The sequence below is a fragment of the Mchenga conophoros genome, linkage group LG22 (assembly GCF_057382185.1).
Source record: "Mchenga conophoros isolate Kocher_MC1m ecotype Shallow Benthic linkage group LG22, M_conophoros_male_GT1.1, whole genome shotgun sequence".
NCBI lineage: Eukaryota > Metazoa > Chordata > Actinopteri > Cichliformes > Cichlidae > Mchenga > Mchenga conophoros.
The window spans coordinates 21,395,893-21,409,198 of NC_140546.1; the positions used below are offsets into that span (position 1 = coordinate 21,395,893).

The 13,306-nt window shown below is 40.4% G+C and overlaps 1 protein-coding gene across 1 annotated transcript in view; it reads right to left on the reverse strand.

The window, feature by feature from the left end:
- Positions 1-695: 695 nt before the first annotated feature.
- Positions 696-13,306, reverse strand: part of elp2 (elongator acetyltransferase complex subunit 2) — a 33,355-nt gene continuing 20,744 nt past the window's right edge. The window contains exons 17-22 of the mRNA XM_085262745.1: positions 12,597-12,669; positions 8,705-8,897; positions 3,231-3,352; positions 2,941-3,080; positions 2,396-2,506; positions 696-1,490 (exon numbers count right to left, since the gene is read on the reverse strand). Of these exons, the coding sequence (XP_085118871.1) occupies positions 1,295-1,490; positions 2,396-2,506; positions 2,941-3,080; positions 3,231-3,352; positions 8,705-8,897; positions 12,597-12,669 (835 nt within the window). The 3' untranslated portion in view covers positions 696-1,294. The remainder of the gene's footprint in view (positions 1,491-2,395; positions 2,507-2,940; positions 3,081-3,230; positions 3,353-8,704; positions 8,898-12,596; positions 12,670-13,306) is intronic.

Below are 13,306 nucleotides of genomic sequence, written 5' to 3' on the forward strand. Positions count from 1 at the left end.
GAACACCACTGGTAATACACAACACCATAATGTACTGAAATCTTGCAGTGCCCGCAAGGTTCCCCTGCAGAAGACGGCACATGGTGCTTGTAATGTGTTTTTTTGTTGTTGTTGTTCATTTTGTTGCAAATTACCAAACTTACAAATACAGCAGGGGATCAATTATTTCACCCACTGTGCTTGATGATGACGTGGCTGTAGCTCAGGAGGTACGAGGTCACATACTAATCGGAAGGTTGTTGGTTCGATCCCTGGCTGCTCTAGTATGCATGCCGAATATCCTTGAGCAACATACTAACCCTAAATTGCTCTCTAATGCATCCATCCATCAAATGTTAGAAAGCACTTACGTAAGGAAAAAACAAAAAAAACAGACAAAAGTGCCTGTGTGAATGGATGAAAGAGACAAGTTGCATAAAGCGCATTGAGTGCTCAGCTAGAGAGGACAACCATTTACCATGAGAACAGCCCGGCGACAGACAATCTTACCTGGTTTCATTTCACGAGAAAGAAAAAAAAAAAAACTCCTCGAAACGTGCTAAAAACTTTCCATCATTTTTTCTAAGTCAAATTTTGGACTTCCTTTGTAAAGCACTTTACTGTAATTTTTCACAAAAATATGTTGAGTGCACTGGATTACAGAATGCCTGCAAGGTAGGAGAAATCTATTAAAAAGTCAAGAGACAGCAGCAATATTTGCAAAATGGTCATCTTTAATACACTCACGTTTCCACAGAGGATAAAAATGTGATCCCTAGTGTCTAGCAGTCATATATCATTGCTGCGTACTGGACTGCTTGCACACTACCTATACACATACGTGACATACATGAAAGACATTTAATCAACTGATCCCAAGGCACAAACATGCAACACAAGCCCTGCCTCTGATGGCACTCAGAATTGAATTGTTCCTTCAAGAATACAGTTCGCCATGCCAATGGTTACTTGGATGACCTGTATAAATACGCAGTCTGTATAGAAATCCTGCTGAGTCTTCTTCTTTGAATCTAAAACACTTTGAAGTGTCTAAGCAAAATACCGCCCAAAGGTCATGGTGTTTTTACCATCTTGCTTCCACCCATCAAATCCGTTCAGCTGTGTGCAGACAGACTGCAGGGCATGTGTGCTGTGGGTTTGTCCTGTGACTGACCCATGACTTAACTGGCTGTCACAGGGACTGCATGGCATGCCAGCAAGCAGCTGTGGCCTCGGTGCCTCAGTTAGGCCTGTGGCCCTCAGTCAAAGTGTCTCTCTGGGTGTGAGAGACATAATAGTGTCAGTGTTGGTGGTGCTAAAGAGCCCGTTTGTTGATGTTGAAGATTTTGACAGAGTGGTCGGCACTGGCGCTGGCGAGCTGGACCCAGGAGCTCTCCTCCTCGATTTCACTCTCTCCATCACCCTGTCCATCCTTCTTGCCATTCCCCCGACCTGCTCGGCCAGTCTTGGGCCTCCAGCGGAGCCGTTTTACTGCCAGAGTGTGGCTTTGTCTGTGAGAGGATGTGTGATGAAAGGAGACAACAGAATACTTGTCTGGATGACAAAACAAGCTTTCAGACAAAATCTACACAACTGACATCCCATCTATTTTACACTAAACCATAATTTTTCTGTTAAACACACAACACAAAAACTTTGTTTGGTATATTTTGCTACACCTGGGTTTGACCATCTTTTCCCTTCACAACTACCTTAATTGTTCTTGGCAAAGATTCAGCAAGGCGTTTAAACAATCCTCAGAGGTCATATGAGTAATGTGGTCTCATTCTCATGTTTAAGAAACCAGTTTAAGATGATTTGAGCTTTGTGACATGGTGTGTTATCCTGCTGGAAGCAGCCATCAGAAAATGGGTACACTGTGGTCATAAAGGGATGGACTTGGTCTGCAACAATAGGCAGTTAAGTAGAAACAATGCTCAGTGGTTCCAGGGGCCGTAAATGTGGCAAGAAAGTACCTTTGATTTGTATTTATATTATTATAATACATATTAAAGTTCTTTTGTTATATGTTGTTCATTTTTACCTGCAGTAACCAATGAATTTTCCAACTTATATATCATCTTAAAATATGAAAAAAAAAGGCGTATCTGAGGTGTGACTTCCTGATGCAAAGACTGTGCAACCTATCTTGATCTTTACAGACTATAGTGGCATAGACCAGTGTGAGATAAAACATCGACAGAACCAAAATTAAGGTACCGGTTGATGCCATCTGCATCTCCTCTTCAAAGGAAGCAGACATAATCTCCATCACGCTTATCTAATTTTTTATTATTATTATTATTTAAATGGTAAATGACAGAAAGCTTCTGGTTCTCAACAGCAATCAGAGTGAAGACCCACAACTGACACTGTGATGAACCTCAGATCGACTGCATGTGTGCAGTAAGGATACGAGGTGTCTGTTTCTCCGCAGCAGCTCCAGTCGTCTCCTGCAGGCTCGCTGCCAGGGCTCCACCTGTACAGCCGGATCCTGCCACACTCCAGGCCAACTGCAAGCAGGTAGCTGCGGAAAGTAGGAAGGAAACACAACAAAATCGAACTTCAGAGCAGACCTCGTTTTCCTTTGCTCTGACCTAGATGTCTTGAACCAGTACTGTCACTCTTCGCTACAAGAGTTAGACATTTTTACCACATTTAATTCCATTTCAGCACAGTATGACTGAACCTCCGGGGTCTTTAGATGAGAACATGAAGCAGTTTAGTGTCAGCCACAGTCATGTCATGTGTTTAAATTAATTGGATATAATGTTTCTTTATGTGAGGTTAACAGCTTCTAAACCAATTAAACAATCAGTTAACTGATGAGCAGTTTAAGGGAGAAGAAAATAGTTCAAAACTGCAGCTTCAAATTAATGAAACAAACTTCCAAAGTACTGAAGACAGATATAAGACCTGGCCAGTCGATATGACGGTAGTTGGATGTCATGTAACACAAACCTGTCATTAGAGCAGAGTACAGGGCAGAACGCTATAGCAGTAGCAGAATCGCCCACATCTAAGATGGAAGAGCACGGTTTAATCTCAGGAGGCAGCACAGGGTCTCCAGAGTCCAAACTACATGGGCCCCATACTATCACCTGGACACACACACACACACACACACACACACACACACACACACACACACACACACACACACTTTGTTTAGAAAAAAATGCTACAACTCAAGGGTGCAACCAGGTGGTATTATTGTCAACGCATAATGTGACGCAACATTTAAAAATTACCTTCTTGTCTCGACTTGATGTTACAAAGAATTTGCCGTCAGGGCTCCAGTCACATGACCAGATGATTCGGCTGTGTATGGCTGTGTCCTTCTCTGTGTGCGCATACAGCGAGAACAGGGGCTCTATATGGAAACGGGAACAAAGAGCAAGAGAGATCATACAAACAACTGCATTCAAACGATGGTATGAGTGCCGGCACTACATGTATTGTGTCACATTTCATCTCCACAACAACACTTTTCCAACAGAGGATGAGCTGGTAGCAAAACTTTGCGTTATGATTACTGCAGCATGACATCAGCACGTTTAGATCCCTGCCTCACAGCTCAGTAGCAACAAAGACTCTCCCGAGCGACAAATAAACAACCGAACAAGACAGAGAACCTCATTCCAGCCCTCCATTTCACTCAGTTTTGGTTTATGACCTGCTGCTGTTTATTTCCCTAGCCTAAGTCATTTCAGCCTCCAGATTGGTTTCCCTAGAGAGCTTGTTTGTATGCTGCTGGCAGCTGCCTGCCTGCATGTCTGCAGTAGTCCTGCTCTCCACTGGCTCTCTCTCACACACGCACACACGCACACACACACACATAGCATAATTATTGTAAAACATCAGCACTGCCACAAAAGTCCGAGTTAACCAAAGTGTTGAGGTTTGTGTTCAAAGGATTCTCCTTCTCCCTCCTTCACAATCTTTCATTAACACGACTGGCTGTTGAGCTATATCACATCACACACAGATGGGGACTGGAGACACAGACTATAGAGAAAGTGTCCATTTTGATAAAACACACAAAACGTATCAAGAAGACTAAAAGGTAGAACATATAAAAGCCCACTCAGGTTTAAAAAAAACAAAAAGGAGGAGGAGAGAGAAGGTGACAATGTCTCCAAGGCCAAGACAAAATAGGGCGGTGGAGGGAAACGCTCAGGCAAAACAGGTAGGGGCCAGAAGATGTGTGAATAGAATAGAGGTAGTCATTTGTTTGATCAGCTCTGACTTCATTTAACCTTCCCTAGTCTGAAGGTAGGAGACTGTGCGTGTCCTCGTGCGTGCTCCTCACAATCACCTTGAGTGATTCAGCAGTCAACCAGAACAGACGGGGAGCCCCCCGCCCCTGGAAAAAGCAAAAAAACAAAAAACCCTGTAATCCCTTGCCATTTCTCTTAAGAGAAACCAAAGACCAACACACACACACACACACACCCATTCAGCTATCTTAGTGAGGACCTTCATTGACATAATGGTTTTCCTAGCCCCTTACCCTAACCATTAAAAATGAATGCCTAACCCTAAACCTAACCAAAACCTAATTGTAACCCTGATACTAAAACCACATTTTGAGCCTCAAAAAGGCCTTTAAACCTGTGAAGACCGGTTAGTGTGTCCTCACAAGTGACTGTTGGTTCTCACAAGTATAGTAGAATGCAGATTTCGGTCCTCACAAAGATAGCTAGACAGGAACACACACACACACACACACACACACCACCCTGCCTCTGCGTAGCCCACCATTCAGGCGAACAGAGGAGTGCGGGACGCCTCTGTCAGTGCCCATTAACACCATCCGGAGAAGCCAAGAGAAACATAAGATGCTTTACCAGGTGCAGGAGGAGGTAATCCTTAGGGCTTAAATGTCGTTTTCTGTTCACCTTAAATGCAGGATTGAGTTATTTGTAGAGTCTGTGTGCTGAGGTTCTCTCATATAAACATCCTCTCCAAGAACACACTCCTGTTGACAACAGCAACAGCTCTACACAGAACTTAGGCCAACAGAAATCCAATATCTGAGCTAGTTTTTTCTTTCTCTTTTAAATAAAATGTTTGATTGTTTTCAAATGTATTGTTTCTCAAGGTTTATTGATTATCTGGATCTATATTCACAATGTTTCAGATGTTTGAGAATTAGATTTGGGAGATGTTTTCTACCTACTTAGAGTGAAAGTATAAAATTAAGAGCACCTCTCACAGTATCACACCATTAGTAAACACATATATGTAGGGGAGGTGTGGGAAGCCAGATCGGGCGCCCCCCCCTTCCGGCTCTCCTCTTTGCTCTCTCCCATCTCGTCCCTTTTGTCTCACTTCTCTCTATCACCTTTTCTATCCCTTTGAACAAGTGAGGCTCCATAAATGCTAAAGAGGTAAGTATTATTTCTCAGTTGCAGTGAATAGATAGGAGCAATTAAACTGTAGAAAACTAAACAGAAGAAAGAACAAGAGAAATAACAATTTAACATAAACCAGTGACACACTCAACCCTGATCAACCCCAGCAGGGCCTCCTTGGATGAGGGTGTCTAATGATAATGGCCGAAACACCCGATGAATCCAAGGTCCACTACTGACGATGTGTCCCAAATCTTAATACGATAACCTAGATCAGATCTCTACTTACTCTGAATTCAGAAGTATTATGAGGACATGGTCGGTAGTAACAATGGTCATAAAAAGTATAAAAACATGTCAATACCTCGGCATGTCAGAGCACTGACTGTATTGCTGATGTTACTGATGGTGACAGGAAGGCTCTAACATTTGGAGGATGTGGTCAACCAGTAAGACCACGCCCCCATGATCATAACCTATCAGTTGATTATCATCATCTAAGAGGATACAAGTCGTATGGAAAATCTGTAGCAAAGCGATATCACTTCATACATGAAACATGTATCAACACCAAAAATCTCATGCTAATGACTTTGCCATATTAATATTGCTCAGTACACTAGGAGCGAGAACTTGTAATTGTAAGTAGTGTGCATGAAGCATATGCTGTGAAAATGGAGAAATGTTTGCAAAACAACAAAGCACAGCTTGGGTGAAGATCCATTAGGTGATCACTGTGTGCAATTTTGATTAAATTCTGACCAATCCTCCAGTGCAATCTATTACAATTTGGCTTTTATCCACCAATGTCTTCAAATTCAACTATGATTTATGGTTGAAAATTCAGAAAAAGTTTTATAACTTATGTTAAACCTATGTTTTTGACAAGTGAGATGTGTAATGTCATAATATAGAAAGAACCCTATAAAGATTTTAAATATGCTACATTTGAACTCTGACCTCTTCTTCAAGGCCAATAGAGTCATCTAAAGGTCAAAGTGATAACACTATATAGTTATTTAAAAAAACCTTTCTTTCTATCAGTTTATATTTAAAGCATACAGGCTTAATCCCTGGCCTCTTCTTCAAGGTCAAATAAGGCCATAAAATGTCTCACTTTTACATTTTACATCTGTCTTTCTTTCAAGTTGACTCCAAAATGCATTATATGTTTCAAGAAAGTATTGTTAAGAGAAAGTAAATAAGCTGCCTAGTTAGTTAGAAATATATTGTGGTACATTTCTAGATACTAGATAGTAGATGTAGTAGACAAATATCGTAAGCTCAATTTATTTATGTCCAGTTATTTACAAATCATTGCCTATTACGTAGTATTACCTACTCCTTCATGATGTTCGTACAATTAGAGTATCTGTCATGCTACCTTTATCTGATTTTAATTCCACAGTTTTTAAAGTATGTCTAAAAAGAGCAAAGAAAACAAAACAAAATGAATATACAGAAAACACAACAATGTTGCCTTAAAAGTAAATGCTGCCCAGAAAGCGAGCTGCCTTAGCCGAGGTTTGTACTGTGTGACTGCCGGGTGAACAGACAGATGATGATCTTTCAGCTGGATGAGCTAAAAACTCTGTAATGTCGGGATTACAGCTTCATACCACTTCTGGCAGAGCTCCTTTTTATCATCAGTGAATATTTATCACCCTTTATCACTCTGCTCGTGTGTCTGGAGACTCTGACTGAATAAATCTGGGACCAAACAGATACCTTATGCCAGATGTGACTGGTTAGAATCTAAGTTGTACTGATTATGTAATAAAATGAAATCAACAAATTTATTTATTTAATAGATCATAAAAAGGCAAAAAAAAAAAAAACATTAAAAAGACAAGCAAAGTGAGACTGTTTTATTGGATGGTTGTTCCATGGCATCGTTTAAGATTTGAGTCCAGAGACGATTTCTCACTCAGAAAGCTCTCACCCAATGTGAATCCTGACAGTGTTGACCTTAGAGAGACAAATCTATTTCTCTGACCATGTCAAAACCACTGAGTTAAGTCACAAAGGAGGGTAAAGGTCAAAAGAAATTGACAAAATGACTGAGAGAGCGCTAAAACTGAGACTTTTCAGCTGATATTTGCTGGGTTAAATTGGGCCAATTTCATCTGTAGCTGACCGCAGCATGACTACTCTTCAAGGTAATTGGGGGATATTTAACCTCATTATCTCCACTTTCAGCAGTGTATACACTCTTAAATTTGCTCTTAATAGTTTAATATTTAATAGTTTTCAGTGAGTCACCATCAGTGAGTGATGGTTGGCAAATCCTGTCTAATGACAGGATTTGCCAACCATCACATTTTTAGTGCAAGACACCAGCTCTCAAAGTGCGTAAACAAATCTCACACCTACCGCAAGGAAGCATCAAAGTATCCTCTTTATGGGTTAAACTGGCTTTTTGCACACAGCACACAATCTGAAGATCACACTTTTTAAACATTTTAGCACCTACACTGACCCACAAACACCACTGGAAGTGGGAAAGACAGTTTTTGTGGCTTTAGCTGAAGTTGGCAAACACACAGAGGCCTCTTTATATTCACAAACCGTTCATGTACCTTCAGTGTTTTCTCATTTACTTCTCTACAATTTCACAGATCAGAGCCCCACAGAGCGCTACCCCCAATATCACAAATCCCAGTTTAACAAGAAACTATAAATATCATTGTGGTTTGTCTTTATCAGCGCATGCAAAGGCTACTGCATCGTGCTTTATGTCTGTATTTATTCAAAGTGTTACTTCAGAATTTTCTTTTCAAGCTTCATCCCAGAGAGCATAGATTTGATGAGATCTCTGCAATCCACCGCAGAGGATTTGATGTATTCTGCATTGTAATTACCCATTTGAAAGCCTGTTTCAAATCACTGCTCTACCTACAAATGTGGAATTATAAGCCTTGAAGGAGGGAAGTAAGCACCAATCGTTCATTTTGGTCAGTCTGGTCAGTTTCAAATCTTTCCTATATTAAATCCATTTTGGACTCGATTCATTCAGTGCATCACTTGTTTGGCTCTTCATAGTATTAATGAGGGGAGTCCTTCCAATAAGGCCAGCTTGACTCGAAATTCAATTTGGAGGAAATCTGCTCTGTGGGTTTACCTTATTTTAATTATTTGGAATTAGGGGAGCAATTCCATGTGCCAGAAGGGCTCCGGCATTGTCGTTTTTTCTTAATATTCACTCAAGCACATTTTTTAATTAAACTGAATTTATTTACAAAGCATTATGAGGAACTAACGTCTCATCCTGAGTCACGCTGCATTTGAAAATCTAATCCTGAAGACCAAACACTAATAACCCTGTAAAACAGACTTCCTTATTAGTCTGTGTTGTCCTCATTTCTCACCTGGACTTTCAGGTGTGGGGAGATTCCTTCTCCATAAAGACCAAGTGCGATCTCGGGAAACAGCCAACAGGAGCTGTGCATCAGGTGAAAAGGCCATTTGGGTAACCGTGAGGGTGTGACATGGAAGAACCTGCAGCTGACGCCATGTGGTTGTACTCCACAGCAGCACTGCTGCATGCTCAGCTTTGGATGCCTGGAAAGATAGTAAGGGGTCAGTTCATTGTCAGACATAAAACACACAATGCTTTATAAAAGCACCTGTGTCTACTTTATAAGCTACTTCCACAGTTGAAGTGTTCCACAATGAAACAAGATTATTTCACAAAAAACAAAAACTACCACGATCAAAACAATTAGCACCCCTGATGCTAACAGTCAGTTCTGTATCATTTTCTCAAGCTCCTCCAGATTTGATGGTCTTCTGGCATGGACTTTGGTCTTCGGTGCACCTTACAGGTTTTCAGTGGAATTCAAGTTGGGGCTTCTTGCAGGCCACTCAGTAACATTTACTTTGGTCTTATGGAGGTAGTTCTTCACCAGGAGCGACGTATGTTTTAGGTGGTTGTTGTGTTAAAAGACAAAGAGACAACCCAGACCCAGTTTTGCTGCCAACTACTTGAGGTTGTCTTTCAAAATCTTTACATATTATAGCATCCCCATAATACATCCACCTCCGTGTTTCACTGTGAGGACGGGGGTTTGGGTTGTACACCTTTCTCTTCTTCCTTCAAACATAAACAGTGCCTCTGTGGCCAAAGAGCACTCGTTTCCAGTACGCATAAACTTTCTGCAGGTCGTTCTTTCTTACTTTAGTCTAGATTCAAGCTGTCTCATCTGCAGAAGTTTCCTTGGTATGCAACCTCACACTTCATTCCAGTGCAGGGATCTAGTGGTTGTCTTCTTTGAGACCACAGTTCCTGACCTGGCTAAGTCATTCAATGATATCTTAGCAGTTGTTCTGGTGTCTTTAGACTCACACTTGTTTTCTTTCCAGAGTCTTTCAAACCTTTTGCTTCCTACCCTCTGCCAAATTTGTTCTGTACTGTGTGGTACTCTGTGATGATACTTCTCACTCCAGATCTTAACACTTGGAAATGCTGTGATAACTTTGCATATCCATCTCTGCTTTGTGAGCATCAACAAATCTTTTTATCAAATCTAAACTGATTGATTTTGTTTTGGGCATGATGCTTTCTCAAGTAACTGATCAAACTCTCACTGAAGTTTTTATAGTGTGTAAATTGGAAGATAACTCTCAGTTTGAACTTGATTTTTAGAAGCTTTGAGCATTACAAAGTTAAAGTACACCATTGCACAGCAGTGGTTTCTGCTTTGACTCAAAGAGGTCCGTTTTTCAGGGGGTCTAATAATATAGACCCTGATAATCTCGTTTTTTTTCCTGAAATAATTCTGTTATTGTGTGCAAACAAAAATGATTTATGCTTTCTAAAGAAAACTTTTTAAAAAAAGTCTAGAAATACTATGTTGAAAATCCCACGGTCTGTTGAAAAGAAAAAAACACTGAACATTTTTGACAAAAACCTTCAATTTCACAGGGGCTTAATAATTCTGTCTGAGTCTGATGTTTTGCACAAAATATATCTTGAAGAGTAAAGGGATTCCATTTAATAAATACTGGATCAAAAATATACATTCACCCACATAGAAATAAATCTGGTGTTGCTGAAATTAAGAGAATATCTTAACGTAGTGCCTCTTAATGGTCTATGAAGTATCCGTGATTAACTACAGCTGGTAATTTATTTGTGCAAACATAAAGGGTTTCACAGCTCACACAGTAAAATGTTAACGTTCAAGGATCTCAGTGAGGATCCGAGAAAGAGGATCACAGATTTAGACAAGTTAGTAATGTCTCTTTCTGCATAATTCAAGATGATCTGTTCAAACAGCTGCACAAGATCTGAAAACACCCTCAGTTATAAGGAAGTTGGTTTGGGTGGTCAGAAACAATCCAGACACCACAAAGGTACAGGCCTGCATAAACTGGAAGCTGCTGGACATTGCTGTCTACTCTCAAGTGAGTCTTACATGGCTACGTAAGGACAGGCTGCTGTCCAATAAAGAAGGACCTGGCTCGTAGCTAATGCTAATGCTTGTAGCTGACCACATGGACGAAGAAATAAAACCTCTGAAGGAAAGTGTTATGATCAGATGAGACCAAAATTAAGTTGTTTGGCTACAAGTATTGTCAGGTCAGCCTGGGATTTTAGAAAATATTGGGACCTAGAGGAAAATAAATCAACATGCGGACTGGAAAGCAAACCAAGTAGAACCAATCTGCAGTCTGATTTGCCAAGCAGAGCGTTAAAAAGACCCACAAAGCAACAAGAGCAGCAGCAGTCCAGAAGTTTTGAGATATACGTGCACAGAGTGATGAAAATAAAAATTAACTGTATTTAAAGCACATTTGGGTCACTTTGTCACAAACTTTGTATACAGGAAATTATGGGCTTATGGTGAAGAGTGGTTAAAAAGAACGACATAATTCAGCCTTTTCTCTGAATAATTCAGATACATTTGAGTAAATAAAGTAAAAATGACGCACTACTGCTTGGTGTGCGCATAATTGGGGATTGGCTTTATTTACATTTATTGTAAGAAAATAGTCAAATGAAGTGGTAAAGGTTAGTTAGATGGTTCTGTCAGATGTGTACATTTATTAGCATATAGGTTTTTATTTTTACATCTGGTTTTTGCTTTGAAGGTTTTTCATCTAAAGATCTAATGACCCGATGATTAGTGTTGAACTAATTGAATCTATTAAAAAAGAAAATCAATTAAAATTTACATGGTTATTGAGGGGAATCTAATAAAACCCATTTGGGTAAATGAAAACAATCTCTTAAGCAACGAAAATGCACAAATTTACATAACTGGACAAATAAATCTAGTGAAGTAAAGGTATCATAGTGCTGGGCAATAGAATCTGTGGGACTGGCATACGTGGTTGTAGTAATTAAGGCAAACTACCTCAGAAATCTTCAACATAACTTCAAACCATCAGCCTGACAGCTGAAGCTTGAACACAGTGGGTGCTTCAAAAGGTCACTGAGCCCAAACACACATTAAATGTGGTTGTGGAATAAGTAAAACAGCCAAAGTCCTGTCCTCAAGTCCTGTCCTCAAACTTATTTAAAAGTGTGTGGACTGTGCTTACAGCCATGTGAAAGTCAAAGTATACCTCGATGCTTCCAAAGGAATTAAGAGGGTAAGCAGCAGCCAGATGTTGCTGATCAAATGCATGCGATTAATTGATCATCAGCAGGTGTGAGTCTTGGCAGTTTGCTGGTCTGGAGCATTTGGGTATGTGTGAACACAATTCCACCAGTGGATGTCCCAAGGTCAAACCACACAATGCTCAGAGAAATTATATTTAAAACAAACAAACAAAAACACTTTAGAGCTATATCTCAGACTCTACAGACCTCAGTTGCCATGTTATGACAGCACAATTAGAAGAAGACTGAGGCTGCCTCTTCTCTCTAAAAAGAACAAGGCGACGTCACACAGAAAACGATTATTTCGAGTTATTGCTGTTAAGGTGGTTCTACAAGCTACTGAATGATGGTTGTACTTGGTTTTTCACAGGACTCTGTGAAACTGTGCTTATAAGAGTATTCAAATATTAAACTGGAAATATATTAAGTGTCTTCCATGTATAATTGTGATTCTGTATGTATTGGGGCGGCAATCTTTTTATTCCTAACTGTGGGTTTTGCCCAATCATTGAGCCCCATAAAAGGTCAAAGAAAGCATTGAAAGCCTGATATTGCCTTGGCAATCATTTGTATGATGACTGTAATTAAACTTTCGACTGCAATTGCAGGGCTGACTGTGACATGCAGTCCGGCCTGGAGCTTATCAAACTGACCTTGCATGCAGATGCCACCACTGTTCTGCTGCTGTCAGACGCAAGACAGAACATCTCAAAGCCGTGCCCGTACCTGTGGACAGGGGACAATCATACAGAGGTTAACCATGAACAGCCACTCTGACTGTGCAGAAGGACAGATATATGTTACAGACAGACAGGGAAGGGATGCATGGTGAGGCAGAACAGAGGAAGAGCTCCCAGTGTGACAGTAAATTAAATATTCTTTTATTCCAGAGTGTCACTCCAACAAGCTTCCAGGCTCGAGCCGTCGCCACTTGCTGACAGGTAAATAATTAGAGTGTGAAATTAAAATACTGATCTGTGATGACTAGTCCTTCTCCTGCTGACACAGATGAACAATGATGATGCTCTAGCTAATCACTCACGGCCTAATTGCTTTTAGCTTGCCATCACCTGGTTGTTTTAAAATGCCAACAAGCTCAAACTGCAGTCTGCAACTCAGTGGAAAGAATTTCCAGCCTCTACCAGCCAGCTTTCAAACACTGCAGCAATTTGGCCACAACAGGGAGAGGATTAATTATGCCACAAAAAATAATTTAGTCACTTACTCATTTTAATGTTTCTATTCTGCACTAAATGATTCAAGGGATGAAGCCAAATGAAGGTAGAAAAATGCTTTTCAACACACACAGTGTTCGCACCTCAAATAAATGGCCGTGTCGTCTGTCATGTTTATGGTGGAATGA